We start from the raw sequence: 18,635 nt of genomic DNA on the forward strand, positions 1-18,635 counted from the left end.
ATTGTTTGACGGAGGCGGTGTGGTAGCCTAGTGGTTAAAGCATTCGTTCGCAATGACGAAGACAAGGGTTCTGTTCCAAACATGGGTACAATGTCTGAAGCCCATTTTTGACATGTACCATATGTTCTTATGTTTTTAGGTGACCAAGTGACTTGCCAATGTTTCTGACGCGTATGATCAATTGGACAGAATACCTTTATATCGAGACACCTAATATCACCAGTATTTGACAGTGATTCATGAACGAATCTTCTTTAGTATATTCGTAACTTATGCTCATAACTGAATATGTTCTATATGTTTGTTTATATTTTATATAACAATATTTAGCGTTCGTTTAAATACTCTGCACAGAGTGACTTACGAGTGAGTGAGTCATTCCTCCACTTTAGTTCGAAATGAGTGAGTGTATTCCTGGCGATCAGTGGTCAGTGTGCATGTGAACTCCTAAAGCCACTAGCCACTTACAATACATTTGTCACAAACGTCATTTGTTTTTATCACGATTCACCCGTGGGAGTGAGTAAGCGAGTTCAGATTTGAGTCACTTCTATCACGGCAGGGGGATAGAATCCAAATGTATCCTTACCCCCATCCCCCCTCCCATGTTTGGTATACCGTTGAGAGGTCAGAACAAACAATGGTAGTTTATTTTGCAATGCTGATAAATTCATTCATATCATTTTATGTCTCTATAGGCGAGGTCTGGTTGGTAATGTGATGGTGCGAGTGTATTCCTTGGGATGTAAAAATATAACTATGCTTGATGTTTATTATTCATATCACAGATATCATTTTCGTGAAAAGATTTCATCGCAAGGGACGGTTTGCTTCTTGTATGTATTAACCGACTCTATCAGTAACACGATGGTGCAGGGCAATACTGATGATGTCAATCAGTGGATTGTGTGTGTATTTACAGACCGTCGTCTTATAGCTGGGCAGCTGCACGGGGATCCATCATGTTACATCAACATACCCAAGGGCATCTTGAAGACGTCGTATCAGCAAATGATGGAAAATAATTGTTCTTAGATTTTACCATGTGGATTTATTGTCAAAATTCCTGAAAATGTGTAATTCAACATAAAATGTTCGGCTGTTGTGGATAGTATATTTTGTTGTCCGCCCCATCCCACGTGATGAATACACACTTATAATCAAATAGAATCATATCTGATGCCGCTTTCATCATCATGCATCTATCTATGAAACCATCTAAGATTTTTGTTGATCAGGAGTGTCCATAAACTCGTACAGTCTTGCACTACAGGTCATAATAGATCTCTACACGACCTATTTAGCACTTACCACGTTAGAGATAAAAGGCTACACTACTGTTGGCCATGGAGAGGTTGATACTCATGTTATTGCCCGGTGACTCTACCCCGTTATTCCATGATTGATATCAACACAATGAACATGATTAATACAACAATTACAGGTATGATTCATGCATTGTACTGAAGTAGTAGAGATACCTAAATATATACATCGAATATGAACTGTATACGCACTCTTCTAGTGGACCGGTCATAATCTGTTCCTACTGTCACGTGTTTGACTAGCCACTTGGCAGCTTGGCCAAGACGTGATTGCTGAGAGTGTCAAATCTTGTCTAGTGAATTTTCCTATTGTTGTGACATGTTTATGACTTAAAAGATAAGAGAGAGTGAAATCAATATCATTGTTTACACTTCTCGGGGAGGTCTGAAGCCTGTCTTAATTTGTTTCAAAGTCCATGGTACATGGGCACTCGAGAATGTAAACAAATATGTTGCAATAAACTGAAATAGTTATTCGAGCTTTAAACCTTTAAACCAGCATTTGCAATACAAAACACGCACACGCACACGCACACGCACACGCACACGCACACGCACACGCACACGCATGAGTAAACAAGTGCAATAATTTCAATGCGACATTCAACCCCTTTTCATTCACTTGCCTGGCTGTGGCTAGCACTATAACCCGAAATGTTAAACCGAAAGTGACTGATTTCATGTAAGGGAACAGCGACCAAGCGGGTGGACACAAACCTAGAACATGGTACGTTCACTAGAGGTGTCACTGACCTTACATGAAGCGAAACAAGAGGTATCATGCTGTCACTAGCATGTGGCCCCGATCCCATAACATGACACTGAAATGGAATATACTTAACCAAATTATTAACTTAATACTTGCTGCACTGAATCCAACATTGGATGTTGTGTGTACATTTTGAATGCCAATCACACTACTAACATTCGGGTTATTATTGGGAAAATAATGCATGGCGATCCCTGACACTTAATCACCTCAAAAGCGAGTTTGTCGTCCTCGAGCGGCCTTGTCTCCTAATCAGGAAAACATGCCGGAACATTCCCACCGGAAGGCATTACCATTGGTCGTTTTCGCAAGGTCTGCTGCTGTGTTCGATCGGCCTCATGTCTTGATAACAGGAAGGCCAGTCCATGGCATCGAAAACACCTTGTCCGCAAGATGCCGTGTGAAATGCCAGTCTGGGATCATGTAACTGCAGAAATGTCGGACGTACTGAGGTATAAGACTGGTGCCGATATCGTATAGCGGTAGAAACCCCCTGGCCGGCAATCAGTAGAGATCGACCGTTGTCAGAAATACCAGTCCACCCATCATCCAACTAGGTCACCCTCAGGAACACAATACTCTGTGTGATGCCAATCCCCCAAACCCCCTGCCCACTTGGTAATGTATGCTGTGCAGGATCCTGCGTAAGGATAGATTCTGCTTACAGTCATCTAGCATGGAATCCAGACGTCCGTGCTGGCACGCTGCTTCTTAGGACAGCTGTCATAATCAGCGCCTTGTGCTTCGGGTCACCTGCAACGGGTCTGTTGCAATGTGTCCCCAGAATGTGCCTATTATCTGCCGACTACAACGGATCGTTTAGCACTAAGCCTATCAATGACACGCTCACGTTGGCATTCCAGCACGGCCTTCCTATTATGTGTTCTGTTCGTTGTGTTGAATAATATACTATGCAAAAATGAAAAAGAAACGTCACAATTGAGAAATTAATTTTACTGCCAAGTTCACATGTTAACATGGGCGAATACCATACTGCCCAGGTCTAACCTGACGCATACATTGTGGTGAACAATGAGGAGTGCAGCAGAACGCTCTTTTGTGAACGTGGCAACAATTTCATGTGAAAACCTCCCACACGTGTGCTGAATTTGACGATGATTCAAAAGAACACCTTAACATCCCTTGAGACGTAGGCAGTTCCAGTACCACGTATTACAGATGTTCACACCAATTCAATGGTACTTGTAATGAAGTTACAAAGTTGAGCTTCAAGCTAGAAATCCTCATTAGGAACTTCATACCTACAATGACTGGTGCCATGAGCACATGGCCTAGAACAAGAAGTCAGATGAGAGTGTTTTCCCCTTAGTATGTACAGCTAACCTACAACTGGTCACATTAATGATACTGTGTTTAGTGATCCTCTGTTGGCCAACATACATATGTTACAGTACTTAGATTTAAATTTTACTAATGATCAAAAATTGAAAATTCATACCAAAAATGGTCTGTGTCTACCAGTCTGTGGCATGATTTACTTCAAAATTAGTGACATACGTAAATACTGTATGCTCTGTTTTTTGTTGTTGTTTTGTGATGTTTATAGGTGGATTAAACAATATTCGTTATTTGAGGCAAATGAATTTCACTGCCTTCGAGATTATTTTACGTCATTAGCGTTCGGTGTTCATTAATCTAATTTATTTGTTGATAAAACTTTTGACCTATTTCAGCATATTTTTTGTCATGTAGCTTCAATAATAACATACATTTAGTACGGATGTATGTACAATTATCATGCGATCCCTTCACACAGTACTTTTATATGTTGTCTTTCACATGCTTGACATACAGTTGGTTCAGCTTGACCTGATAAGTGATTACTAATGCATTGCCTGACCGTGTCACAATTGGTTGGGTCAGTTATTGTGGAGGGGTGCGCTTTTGTCAGGTGATTGTCAGCATGTCCGAATACCCGAGACAAGGTCACAGTTTGACATCTCAGTGTCGAGAAATCGTCATCAATGTCCTAACTTTCTTTAACAATTTGCAGATGGTTTAATGTTTTCTATTCAGACTTTTAGGCAGCCAGTAGCAGCAGTGAATCCGATTCTGAACGTAACTGACTTTACGTTGTAAAGTTAGTAAACCAAACTAGATAGCTACAGTCTTACTGTAAAAACAATTAGATTAAAACATGAAGTGATTGTCTTTTCCAGAGGGTTGTTTTCCAGGACAAGTTCAGTAACGAAACCATGTATTCATGTTTCACACGAATGCAGCAACAACAACAATCTCTGCTCCCCTATTTAATGAAGTTAACTCGACCAGCCGTTTGTGCCATTTGACCTCCCAGGTCATGCATATGTAGAGCAGCTCAGGTCAAGCTGAACAACCTGTAGGTATGAGCACTTGTATCACACAGGCCTTATACAGGTGGGGTGTAGTAGACTGCGTGGACAGCTGCTATAACTCAGGACAGGAGCAGCTTCTCCAGCTGCAGCAGGGGCGCCTCCACCAGGATGGCCAGCAGGAAGGAGAAGATGAAAGACATGCACGTGTAGCCGAAGAAGCGATACACCTGGAACAAACAATCAAGCGGTCTGACATTCTGTATATGAATGAACGTATTTTCAGCAAGCGTTTCAATAAACTACAATATGGGAGTCAGTTATAAATCCCAACTTCCGGTATGTCATATGAACGATTCCTTGTGCAACGTATTATTTTTAGCATTTTCGGGAAATGTTTTTCAAAAGAAATTTCCAGCGTCCTTCACGAAGGAGGGTTAAGTCTAACACAGAAAGATGTGACCTAAAAACATTTGAACATAAACATTCAAAACATTTCAGTTATTCCAGTTCCTTATGGCTGTCAAAATAGTAGTCGAAATAGATCCCCTCAACACATTCTTCATGTTGGTGAGCAGATGGCATGGTCTCTTGGAGCTAGATCAGACGAATAAGATTAGTGCTGAATGTGATCAAGCAGTGATATTGTCTTGGTGAAAGAACACACATTGTTGACAGACTGTTGCACAAACCTTTCTGAATCAGTTTCAGACAGAACTAGATTGCCACAAAGCGTATGGTGATTAGCTACCAGAACCGTTGCCATACTATTAATAAAATGAAAGGCCTACTGAACTTTCAGTGTTCCGTTCAGATGTTTGCCAGTCTGTCATCACTGTATCGGACCCATGTCTTCTCGAACAGAAGAGGAGTCGTGTTCAGGCTTCCCTGGATACGTGTACACAATGGCACAGGAAGGATATCCTTCCCCTGTGTTTCTGTGACTTTATGACTTTTAGTGTTAGGCCTTTTTCTGCAAGTATTTGATCAACGATTCTGGAAAACTTCCTCGCTCCTCTAGTCTATTTTTCAAAGGCAACAGCCATCATATTGTTCAACGAACGAGAATGTGGGTGTCTAAAATTGTGTATCCTGTAATGTTTACTATAATACAGTTTACTATTGCACATTTTTTTCGAATATCCAATGGTCATCCCAATGAACTGTGCTCACACATAGTTGTTGGTATGTCGTCCGGACGCACACTATTTGCTTTTAATATTTGTAGTGGCCATAATTTCATACAATTTAATTTTGGGCACGGTTGCTGGCGAGCCTGCTTCTATTTATGGAGCCGATTCCTTTCTAATGCATGTTTTATTGATTGGAATTCTCAATGTTTCATGTTGTCAAATAGTGTCAAAAAGCTTTACGAAGCCCACTCTTCAATGATATATACTTACAATGTACCCGGACGTAAAGTTGAAGAGTGATCTCGCAGTGGCTGTCTCAGTCTGTATGAACATGAGGTGTACAAGGTAGGCCCCGTATGTGAGACGAGACAGAGGCTGCCACCAGTCCCAAGACAACATCCAGTCCACGATACCTGTGGGAGGTGCATTGTATCTACATATGTTCAAGCTACAATAGTTAATCAGTTCAGGAGTCAATTGAGTTTAATATAAAACAGAACAAAACAGTCCCTATTGTCCTTCAAAGCTCATTCCATATTATCCATGTATCTCATCAATGCCCTGCTTGTCGAAAGCAGTTAGTGAGACTGATATGGTGAACATGACATCAGGTGCATTGTTTATACAAATTTGTCTATAGCCAAAAAAACGATCGTTTCAATCAAGCATTACAATCACATCAGCCTCTCAGTACTCCTGGCTGCACACACCTGCTTTCCCCTTGCAACACATGAAGATGACCCAGGCCAGGATCAGCCCCCACACGGGTCTGTATAGCGTCTCATGAGCCGTCCTTGCTTCAACTCCCCAGCCAGGTCTCCCCTCAGCATTGGCGTCATAGGTCGACAGTGTGCAAGCCCCAGCTGCCACTAAAGCCAGGAGCCAGCCCACACCTTGCAGGAACTGGAACAAATAATGTACCATAGTTGTCTAGTACCATCTGGTGGAATCTCTGAAACTCCCTGTTTAACTTGGGAACCTCGAATCCATGTGATCGGCCGACGGAATACAGAAAAGCTTCTTCAAAAAATATAATGGTTGGAGAATCAAAAGCTGACGCCCAACCACACTGAAACAGACCGCCACCATATGTTGCCGTGTGCAGCGTAAAACAACAAACCAACCCTCTCAGTTTTACATAATATCACATTGCACAGTTGCAGTATTTGTATTCAGGTGGAGAATGCGTAGTCAAAACCAGAACTACTGGTATGCCTAACACGTGTTTCAGTCAGTGATCTGCAAACGCGTGAAGATCTGACTAGAACTGGCCTTCACCAACAAATGCTTACTGTAAGAGGCCACTAAGGTGGTCCGGCTCAGGCACAACATACCAATTTCGGAAATCTACCTTTGGTTTGAGATTTACGATGTCCACTACTCACTGGAGACATCTTAACATCACGGGACTTTAAGGCGTGAAGGATGTAGCCTAACATCATCCCTATGGCGAATGTTCCGATCCGACACCACGGTTTCTGATACACCTTGTCAAAGTACAGCAGTGGGTTCCTGCAAAAAAGCTGTTGTAATCATTATGTCAACCTATAACACTGTGTATTCTTTACATTGATTACCCAAAGGTACCTCGGACATTGTCAGTCAGAGATTGGGAAGAACCAAATCAGATGAGTCACGAACAAACGGTTGTCAATGGCTACCCTAAAAGAATGATGTACGTTTGGTTCGGGGGAATGAATCCTCCCCAACCAGGTCCACCATGCGTACATGCTCAGGTACTGAGGGTGGTAGGGTGGTCCTGGCACAGTCAGGCTTGTAGGGTGATCCTGGCAAAGTCATTCAGGCAGAGTGGTACTGGCAGCGTCAGGATGGTAGGGTGGTCCTGCCATAGTCGGACTGATCATTTCTATTAGCACTATTATTGGAATTCAATCGCTACATATGGAAGATAATGGTGATAATAGCTATATTTGTCATGGTCAAATCAGTGTTTCTGTATAACTTTGATCATCACTGAAAGCCAACAGGTTCCTCGAGGTACTCTTACCGTTAAAACTCCACCTGTCACCCCCATGTGTATTGATATTCATGCGACCCATCTAAACACTGCCCTTAAACATGTGTTACTGTAAGCGACGGAACAGCTGAAAATATATTAACATGTTTCCTCCTTACGTGAAGAGATCAACGTTGTACTTATGGACGAGTGAGGCGGTGGTGGCGACGCTGCAGATTAGGTAGCCGATCACAACAGTGATACCAGCAGCCTTAAAGATCTTCCCAGCTGTTGTCCCCGCCCTTGTCGGACTGCAATGATGAAAGGGATGGAACACATATCAATACTGTTTGTATTTAGATATTCGTTCGTGACAAGGGGACTCTAATGAGACCATGTGACTATAATGAGGCCATGACTAAATCGTGACGTGACTAAACAGAGGCACGTTGTTACCAAGTGACTATATAGAGGCCATGATGTGACCACCAGACTATAATCAGGCCATGATGTGAGCACCTCACTATAATAAGGCCATGGTGTGACCAGGAGACTATAATGAGGCCATGGTGTGAGCACGTCACCATAATATGGCCACGGTGTGACCAGGAGACTACAATGAGGCCATGGTGTGACCAGGTGACTATAGTGACCGCGTGATGTCCCTACGTCACTATGATGAGGCCATGATGTGAGCACCTCACTATAATAAGGCCATGGTGTGGCCAGGTGACTATAATGAGGCCACGATATGACCGGGTTACTATTATTGGTTTAAAGGGACAGCCAAAAGAAACTTTACGACAGTTTTAAGTCTCTCTAGTTTGAAAACCAGAAAAAAGATAAATGACTGAAAGAGAACATGTTGAAAATGTGTATTAAAATCTCAGCGAAATGAAATGAGAGTCAATGGTGTGGGAGCTGTGCGAATATACGTGGGGTGGCAAAATTGAGTTTTTTACGTAATGGACAATGGGCTGACACATTAAAATCGCTTAATTCGAACGCCACGACATATTAATAGTGTATGTGACCACCAACTGGTACAAAAGACACACATTTACGACGCATGTTGTAGATGTTAGGTGGTTGGGTGTAAATCTGTCAAGTTTCTTTTGGCCGTCAGTATGTACTCTTTCATGAATAGTAAACAAGTCCGTCACTTCAATATGCGCCAGAGGGCTAGCAACGCTATCAACCACCAAGATTTGCCTCAATGTGTGAAGAGCTCCACTAGTGATACCTTACCTCATTGAGAGTCCAAACAATAATAGCCCTAGATTTTCCCTTGCCAAAATGCCACTGAGCGTCAAAACAAATGTCGAACACCAGTGTCCATATGATGACGTTCAAGAACTACTTTAGTATGGATATGTACCTTAACGCCCATGGAACGAGGGCCAGTGGAGCGACCACGTAGAACTGCATGTCGTTTGCCAAGTACCAGCCCCAACCCATGCACTGAAACAAAGGCAAGGAAGAGAAACGGCCATGTGGCATGTCACGATATGGCCATCATGCGACCATGATCTGAACAGGTGACGACACTAATGTAATAATCTGATCAAGTGACGATACTCAGGTAATGTTCTGACCAGGTGACGATACTCATGTAATGATCTGACCAGGTCACGAACATAAGGCCATGATCTGACCAGGTGACGATACTTAGGGTTTGATCTGACCAGGTAACGATACTAAAGAGTTGATCTCACCAGGTGACGATGCTAAGGATTTGATCTGAACAGGTGACGATACTCATGTAATGATCTGAACAGGTGATGATACGAAGGATTTGATCTGACCAGGTGGCGATACTCACGTAATGGTATGAACAGGGGACGATACTAATGTAATGATCTGAACGGGTGACAATACTCACATAATGATCTGAACAGGTGACGATACTAAGGACTTAATCTGACCCAAAAGGGCTTGTATCACTTAGAAACGGCGTTCGAAGGACATAGGTGTATAGGACCTACCCTAGCACTATATGAAAGGAAAGGGATGTAATGAAGAAACCACCCCCTCCTCGAAGTGTCACCGCGTAAAACATTTGTAAGGCCCCGTCGAGGCCAACGGATCGAACGCCAGATGATTTCCCTACAAAACGAGCTATAAATGGTCACAATCAGATCATTATTTCAAATGTTATACGCCACGAATCATCGAAAACAGCTACCTCCGCAATTTCACGACAAAATCATGGATCACCAAATACGGTGGAAACTCACCCTTTAAATTAGCTTACGTTGACAGCACCAGCGTTGGGCTGGATTCGACCGGCTGCGGCAGGAAAACTGACTGCAACATCTACATGTGATTTTCTGGACAGTAAGCAAACATTTTCACCAAAATCGCTGGCAATGCTACTCACTTGTCGGCAATAAGTGACCTTGACATTCAAGTGAACTGAGCAGATCTCAGGGTCATCCGTTTGGCCATTCCCTCTGTATATTTTATTTCCCACCAATTGGAACTAATTTAAAAGGTGAGTTTCCGCCGCAGTTATCGCTGAGATTAAAAACTCAAATGAATTAATTACAGGCCGTAGCCATACAACGAGTGATAAAGATGTTACCTGTTTCGCTGGTTCATACACATTGTTGATGTAAAGTAGGCTCGTCCACCAGTGTGTTTCACAGCTCTTCTTGTCATACGGCCCAACCCACGTTGGACCATCCGCCAGATGACTCACTAGGAACGTGTATACGAACATTGCGTAGGCATAGACGGGCGTCAGTCTGTATCATGAACACCTTTTACATTTAACGATACTTATACACATACAGTATGGTATTGAATATTAGAGTGAGTTTGTTTGCTTGGTTTGTTTATGGGTTCGTTGGTTGGTTGGTTGATTAACGTTTTTCTCATCAATAGTCCAGCTACATGGTAATCGCTTCCTATGACAAGCCTGGGCTGGACATTAGTGTAACATGGCAAGGATAAATAGAGGAATTTAGGTTGAATGTGAGAACATCAGTTCGTATGCAGCAACAGGCGAGAGTTTATATCCCCACAACAATGTTTAAGTTCACTAGTGGTGCTTTGGACATTTCTTGATATTCTGATCGTAACACCCCAAGAACTGTGTCTAAAATATCCCTTAATATTTGGTTCGACAATACAAAATGCGGTCCAAAAGGTTCCCCGTACGACATTGCAATGTATGCTGTCGCGCAATGGAAAGAATCTATGTTCTTATACCGTTGTACGTTTTTCCGTAAAACACAATTTTCAAGTGCATGCTTTATTGTGCCCGCCAGTATATCATCAATGATAGGGGCCTGAAGCATTCTGCTAGAGTTGACTGACCTCAAGTAGCGGTGGACGTAGTACATGACCATGTGCTTCACCTTCAGACCTCCAGCCTTCTCTGTCTCCTTCAGGAACAAGTACGTCACCAGTAGGCCACTGCGAAACGGAAGACAATGTATGTTTTAAATATGAAACCAGATAATGAATGCTTACGTAAACTATATAAATAAACAAATGAAAGTGGGAAATAGTCTCGAAATACTCACTAAATGAAAGTGAAAAATGCTCTATAAGATCATAAGAAATGAAAGTGAGAACTACTTTCCAAAATCGTAAGAAATTCCACTAAAATCAGTCAGTTTCCATTGTGCAATTCAATCTAAACCCAAAATACAACCGTTATTGACATTCAGGCAAAAAAAAGAATCAGTGGGACCTTGCAACGCCCTGAACAAACTGCCTTTATATGGAAGGCCAAATGTTTCACGGTATGGTAGCGATGAACAATCAAGGAAAACACTGCATCCGACACATGCAAAAGTGCCACAACGCAGGAGAAGGTCTTACAAGCATGTTCCCTCGGTGAGGCCACGCAACGCCAGTGAAGGCTTTGGTGAAGAATATTCGGTATTCGGAGGATTTGGACGACCTGGCAGACCTCTCTCGAATTCATCTCGGTGTCATCGTGTTGAAACGTCTCTCCTCTGTTGCAAAACTGATGAGCGGGCATTTACTAGGTGTCGGTACCCAGATGTATTCAACCTTTCCTTTGGCGTCCTTGTTACAGATTTTATCCCATCTCACATCATAACGTCCCCAGCTCCAAAACGACTCACGTCATGAACACATGGCCTGATGTAAGGCCCATCGGGAAAGAGAACTTGCCTCCAATCACGTATTCCCCATCTCCTTGACGTTGACGTCAGTGTTCGAGCATTAGAATCGGACTTCTGTTGACTTCGTCAAGCGGTTGTGGCCTCTCTTGCCAGGAACCTGTGCTGCACTTCCTATCAGTTATCATTGAGGGGAACTGATAAGCGTCTGCTTGTCTGACCTTCTAAGCACACATTGCTTTCAATTTTCTTAAAACATCTGACGTGCTTCATGCAAACTGTGCAATCTCAGTGTTGTACCCAAACTTCCTCGGTGTGTTACTAAATACCCAACTGTCTGAGTCGTGAGTCCAAGTCCAGATACCACACAGATATCGATACACTATTCTTAAAAAACCTTACCGATTTAGTATACCTATATACCGGACCGATACACTATATTCTATACCATTTTAAGATACCGAACTTACATACCATACCGATATACAGCACTTATATACCAGGCCAATAGAGTATGCCTATATACCATGGCGAGATACCACATTTACAAATCATGACGACATGCTATACTGACACACCATGCTGAGATACAATATTGATACGCTATACCAATCTACTACACATACCATACTGATATAGTATTCTTGTATACTAAGCCGATATAGTATGCTTATATACCATTCTGAGATACTGACACGGACACGACTCGTCTTTGTTTCATTCCTTTAGCGTCAACAACCGTGTTTTGGTGTGACACAGTCATGGAATCGAACTATCGACCTTCGACACCCCGGGCAGAAACTCTACCAACTTAACCAGATGTGGCGCAAAAGACACGCAAATCACATAGGATTCGTTTAGTGAGTTAGAACCAATTTGGGAAACAGTAGGTTGATCGGGGCACTGGAGAAACTATTGCAAAAATTGTCTCGAATGTCATTTATATGTGAATCCCAGGAATCTTACCTGAGGACGAAGAAGGAATCAACAGAAAGTGTTGCGTTCATCATAATTTGGAAACTGAAGCCCTTAATTAACTTCAAGAGTGATTTGGGATTTCCTGCAAGACAAGAATAAGTAAGCTGAGGCATGAGCGACATATTGCCAAGTGCGGAGTTAAACACTGAAACAACACAAACAACACTCAAACAACACAAACAACACTCAAACAAAGAGCAACACCTACATGACCTACCTGCGTTAGACATGGTATATATGTACGTGTGGCCCAAAATGACCCAGCCGATGCTAAGGACCCGGATGCCGTGGAGACAGGTAATAGATGCAGGTGAACGCTTAACGCTGAGGATCTTCTCCCCATTGCTGACGGCAGAGAAACACAACAGCACACGCTCCAACACTGCCAATATCAAAACAGCAGTTTCAGTGTCACTTCACGTGTTTCATTTCTATAAAACCATGCCTTAAATATTTCGGAATTTCTGTAAAGAGATGGGACCTTGATTTAATTTACAGTACTCTTTGTGGATCGAGGCCAAAACTATTCGAGAAGAATAGAAGTTTCTGGAATATTAGACTGAATGATATAAAACTGTATTTCTTAAATAAGGATTTTTGTTATACCATGTTTTTACATGTGTGGGAGGCACATCGGTACATTTTAAGAATAACACAGTAATTAAAATTTTGTTGATTAATTCACTAGAAATTATGGCAAGGCGTGTTTTAAGAATCAGTAAACGTAGCAAGGTACTAAAATAAATAACAGTTTAATATATTAATATAAATTATTATACTGACTTGACTGACATATTAGATTCATGTGGTTTTAAAGCAGGACTAGTCATACAAACATTATACACACATTAAGGCAGAGCAATCACTTGGTACTAACTTAGCTTCGTGGAGTCTGCTTTAAGATGTCTTCTTTTCAACAAAATATATTTACTAATAAGATTATTCTGAATTCTTCAGTCTTGGAACAGAATAATTTACAAAATTCTCAGCTGACTGTTCATGTAACTGGAATGAATATTGAAACATATTTAAACCAGATTTGATGTAATACTTCTTAGAAATTATCAGCTATTGAGGAGGTTGCCAATATTTGATGACTGAGCCAAAGTGATGTTTATTAAGTTGCTGGTTTGGGACAAATTGTTGAAGGCTTGTTGATTGTCAGTTGGAAAATGAGCTTCACATTAAATGCACACTGGTTTGCAGGAGGTACAAACTTCAAGATTATTTTCATGTGTGTATTAACCTTTTGTTATGACTTTTACCACATTTTCAAACTTGAATAATTATATTTTTGATGACACTAGTAAGTATATCAGAAAAGGAAACAGAGCAGAATTAGTGTCCTCCAGGGATGTGGTCTAATATAACTAGGATTACCATTGTTTAAGATGACCATTTGTAACATTAATGATACAATGCTTTCAACTTATGATATATTCTTCGCACCTTATGTACATTACTAATTAGCAGTTAAGTATCTCTGAGGTAAAAGGGTATATTGTATTTCAAGTAACAAGGGGGTGGGGGTGGATAACTGGATCCTCTGTTCAAAGATTTTGCATCCCATGTTTCTTATTTCTGCAAGAACGCCGACGTTACCAAATATAATATCCCCGTGCTTCAAATACTCAGTAACATCCGTAAATGGCAAAACTGAGGAAAATCCATCATGTCCAGTTAAAGGTACATTCGCGAACACCTGGTGTCATCTGATTGACATTCACCCGCCTTTCACCGCTATTTAAGTTTTCTGAAGTATGAATCTGTTTCGATGGATGAAAATGGTTAATGTCTGGCTTTGACGGGTGTCACCATGTTAAACATGAGGCCTATTTACTTGTTCCTTCTTATATATAACTTACAGTTTACATTATGCATTAGAACCATGTACCTCAAATACCACAACTACTTCTGCATCTGAATGAAACTCGGGCTGGGTTTAAAATTGTTCAAGAACAACATTACATAGCGTACACTTAGGCTTGTATTTCTGGTCACGCTCTTTGTCCACTGTACGGGGTTGCTGTCCACCATTAGGAAACACCAAGTGTCCACCATTTGTCTCCTGAACTTGTGGGCCTGCAGGGTTGTCTATTCCACCGTTCACGATATTGAGCCGTGGATTCTCAATTAAGCCATTTGTATCTATTTTCCCATTTGTAAATGTCGTTTCCCCAGAATGGTCCAAGGTTGTAAAGATTTCCGTCAGTTTAACTTCGTCCTTACGAGGGCTCAAGGGAACCTTTCGACGTCGATCTTTGGTAGCCCGGATGTACAGATCCAGGCCGGAACCCAGAAGTACCATGCATCCCAAGATGGCTGTCAAGACGCTGAAAGTGACAGACAGAGATGAGTGAACACACGTACTGATGATACATATGAATGCCAATCAAACACAATAGGTCTCAACAGAGACGTGTCAAAATGTTGAACATGCTTATGTTTGCAACGAAACGAGACGCCCTCTTGTTTCATGTGCCGCAATTCGCAGTTCCAATCCCGGTTAGCTCCGGTAGACCTATTACTCCGCCCATGGCTTTCACCAAACCTGGCGTCACATCCGGCTTTCTTACATAGCTAGAATATTGTTGAGGAGGCGTTAAAACTACTCAGTCAGTCAGTCACTCCTATCAACCACAAGGTCAGCCAGTAAGCCTGATATCTCTAATGACTCTGTAGGACCACGGCCTACGACCTTTCATTTTTTACTGTCTGTCATGTCATCGGTTCCCTATTGCTCAGATCTATTATTTACAGAACGCCGTAATACAGCCGGAATATTTTCAGTACGACGTAAAACTGCACTCCCTGTAGGGCAAATGGACGCTCAAAAGGAGAGCAAATCAATTCGTTTGCCTTAGAATGTGGCACAGATATTACTAAGTGTTCTTGTTGCGAGCATCTGAAATCTCACCCACGCCTGTCTGCCACAGTGACTGTAGTAACTCTGTAACTAGCAACATCCAAAACCTGCTGATGTATATATAATATATGTCAATACTCACATAGCTCCAACCGCACCACTGTCGTTACTGACGGGGCCGTTTTTTATTTCCGAATGACACATCACTCTTGCGACTGTCAAGTTGACTTGCGATAGACCTATTACATCAGTGTGAAAACAGTGCATACATGGACCTAGATTGTACATAGAACATGGTGCAGTATGTAAGTTTATTTACTTGTCACATCGGTTTGTGCTTTTTGCACGTTAACTGTCAGACAGGAGAGATACACGCCGATGAACCCAGACGAGGCTCATAGTCTTGCCAATCCAGGTATTCGAACACGACTGTCGTACCTCCTCCTTTACTGTAACATAGGCTTTTAAACAGTCACAGGGATACGGTAGCTTTGTGAGACGAGGCCCTGATTCTTCTTTTATGTCTACTTTCTACAAATATGTTTTTTCAATAATGACGAGGGGTGGGACCATAAACTGCCCGCGACAAGCCTCACTGATCGGCCATAACACAGTCTGTTTAATCCCCTAGAACTGGCACTAGTCTGACATCTACACACATGACAAGTGCGCTTTGAGATTATGTTTTGTTATGGGTAGAGTTATATGTTATGGTATCTACAGCCTCTGTTTTCAGACGGGTTAGCCTGTCCAAAGGACACACTCACGGTTCTGGAGCCCAGACTGGACCATTCTGCTGCCGCAACTTCTAGGAAGACACAAGTGCCAGTTGAAGGCCAGTTGTCCGCCCAACGCGTCAATAATCTGTGAATCAAATATCAGCTTGAAAGTGTAGCTGCAGCTTATTATTCAGAGTGGGGTTAACGTAAGAATGGAATAAACCACGCCCCCCCCCCCCCCCCCCCCCCCATCTAACAAAAACGTACACCCTTTACATACAAACATTATTCACACATGCGCGCACACACACACACGCACTACTCAAATTATGCACGATCACACTCACAGTCCGTGCACAACCCCACCTCTCATTCTACACATTAACCTTTCACATCCACGCCGACATACATCATTATCACGTCCACATACCAGCACAACCTACACATTATCCCAGTCACATCCTTCATAATCACATCATTCACGATCAACCCCCTATCCTTCACAACTGATATTTTTACACTGAGAGTGTAATACGAGAGTTAAGTGATATTGTGTTTATACCAAAGCTAGGCATCCATGACAAGGTGTAGGTGTCACTGTCCGAATAAATTCATTGCAGAATATAAATTTAATATTGGCAAGGAATGCAAATCATTTTTTGGCAGCTGTAGTTGGAAGTGACATGATTCTTTGAAGTAGGTGTCAATAACCTGAATTTCTTGTTTTGTCCAAGCAACACCACCAACAGATTCTAGAAATAAGGACGGGTTTGATTCCCAGCATCGGTACAGTAGTAGTAGTAGTAGTAGTAGTAGTAGTAGTAGTAGTAGTAGTAGTAGTAGTAGTAGTAGTAGTAGTAGTAGTAGTAGTAGTAAGAAAGAACAACTGTACCTACATCATTTCCCCCACCGCCACCTCCGGCATCCATCATAGCCAGCATCTGTGAGGGAGGGCTAATGCTCACAACGCAGGTGTCCCCCTTTATTTCTCTCCCTGTGGCTGGGTCCACCTTACTGGCTCCGTCAAGACATTCGTCAAAGTTGCCGAAAAAGGTCATGGCCCCTTCCATGATGGCGGTGCCAGGCTTTCCTGATGCATCGAACACTGCAAAAGGGAAAGACAAACAATGTTTGTGATTGTCCAATTGTCCAATTATGAAACCTTTGACGGTTACCTCTCGCTGTCTCGTCATACATATGTCTTGTCCTTACGAATGTTGTATATACAACACCCATGTCTCTTACATCAAGGTATCATAAATCCAAACGTTCTGTAAATTGTCGTGAGAACTATATCAGGTCCAGATTAGAAAAGAAGCGTGCGTTCTTACACTTCTAGGAGAATGCAAGACCAGTGCATCTTAGACATCTAAAGGAACATTGTACTCACTGTTAAGTGCCCACATCTTCATCTGTAAGAGATCGGTTAGATACGTGTCCATATCTTCGGAACATGTCCGTTCCTCTGTTGTCAATCCGCTTGTATTTGACGGTAACAAGACCTTCAAGATGGACGGAAGTACATCAGTGAGGTTCTTAAAGATACGTGTGATTGATTCCAGGTCGGGCGTTCCTCCCTCCATGAGAAGGGGCAGCAGGGAGTTCCTCATTTGTTCTGGGAGTTTGTTCTGCATGGACAAGACTGAAAGCGGGAGCTTTTGAGTTGTCGGGGATGTTGTATTGCTGATGGAGTTCATGAACACGTTTAAGAACGTGTTATACAGCCCGGATATAATAGAACTCAGTGGCTGAGTGGTGGTATTGCTGGGTATCTGCGTGGTAGTAACCGGTGACGTTGTCGTTGCAGGTTGGAAGGATGATGTGTTCTCAGCAGAATTGGACAGACTTATCACAGATTGTGGTGATGTTTCAGTGACTGACTGAGTGGTCTCACTACCACTCATTGACGTACTGTTGGGAAGTGAAGATCGATGATCTGTAGTTGAGGAGGCCCCAGCTGACGTACGATGCATTGAGAGGACACAGAAGAGAAGAAACAGTCTGCTGAACTCCATGGTGCGGGGTTTTTTTTCAGGAAAAAGCACCTGGCTTCAATTGTTTAAAAATAATCTAGTAAAGCACTCTTCCAGATTAACGTTTTTACAGGTTTAGTGATTACGTTTCCATACAATGAAATGGAAGGATAGTTCCTGTAACAACAAAGATCAGTGACAGTACAGTCTGCACCGCATTGTCACCCGACCACCTGCAGTCCAATCTGTTGTTTGTCAGCCCTCGTACTGATATCAGCAACACTAGTCTTTTATCGGTATATGTTAAATATAGCACTTACTCATTTTTCTGGGACGGTTGCGCTTCATGTAACATTCCCGTGAATCCAAGTGCACAAGTCCAGGTTACCTCGACCCTACAGATAGTCAAAATACCATTTCAAGTACAGGTTGCTTGTGGCGTTTATACTTTGTTTGATAATACAAATAAAGTTTTGATTGAAATAATATTTACAGGGTGTTTTGAA

At 42.2% G+C, this 18,635-nt stretch overlaps 1 protein-coding gene across 1 annotated transcript; it reads right to left on the bottom strand.

The window, feature by feature from the left end:
* Positions 1-3,029: 3,029 nt before the first annotated feature.
* LOC137298025 (O-acyltransferase like protein-like) lies at positions 3,030-18,401 on the bottom strand. The gene is made up of 15 exons (XM_067830060.1): positions 17,547-18,401; positions 17,053-17,261; positions 16,205-16,301; positions 15,580-15,676; positions 14,549-14,904; positions 12,789-12,953; positions 12,560-12,653; positions 10,818-10,916; positions 10,081-10,243; positions 8,875-8,957; positions 7,676-7,807; positions 6,925-7,051; positions 6,250-6,442; positions 5,810-5,952; positions 3,030-4,636 (listed from the first exon to the last, which is right to left on the bottom strand). Exons 1-15 carry the CDS (start codon positions 18,169-18,171, stop codon positions 4,529-4,531), a joined length of 2,691 nt encoding a protein of 896 aa, XP_067686161.1. The 5' UTR covers positions 18,172-18,401; the 3' UTR covers positions 3,030-4,528.
* Positions 18,402-18,635: the final 234 nt, after the last annotated feature.

The sequence above is a fragment of the Haliotis asinina genome, chromosome 10 (genome assembly GCF_037392515.1).
Source record: "Haliotis asinina isolate JCU_RB_2024 chromosome 10, JCU_Hal_asi_v2, whole genome shotgun sequence".
In the NCBI taxonomy this organism is placed as follows: domain Eukaryota; kingdom Metazoa; phylum Mollusca; class Gastropoda; order Lepetellida; family Haliotidae; genus Haliotis; species Haliotis asinina.

Bases quoted from the DNA above. Each gene is read 5' to 3' on its own strand.
- LOC137298025 (XM_067830060.1), bottom strand. From the start codon at position 18,171: ATGGAGTTCAGCAGACTGTTTCTTCTCTTCTGTGTCCTCTCAATGCAT. The intron at 6,443-6,924 runs GTGAGTAGTGGA...TATTTGTTCCAG, and splicing joins GTGATGTTAAGATGTCTCCA to TTCCTGCAAGGTGTGGGCTG. The intron at 4,637-5,809 runs GTAAGTATATAT...TGTTTGTTCCAG, and splicing joins ACTTTACGTCCGGGTACATT to GTGTATCGCTTCTTCGGCTA.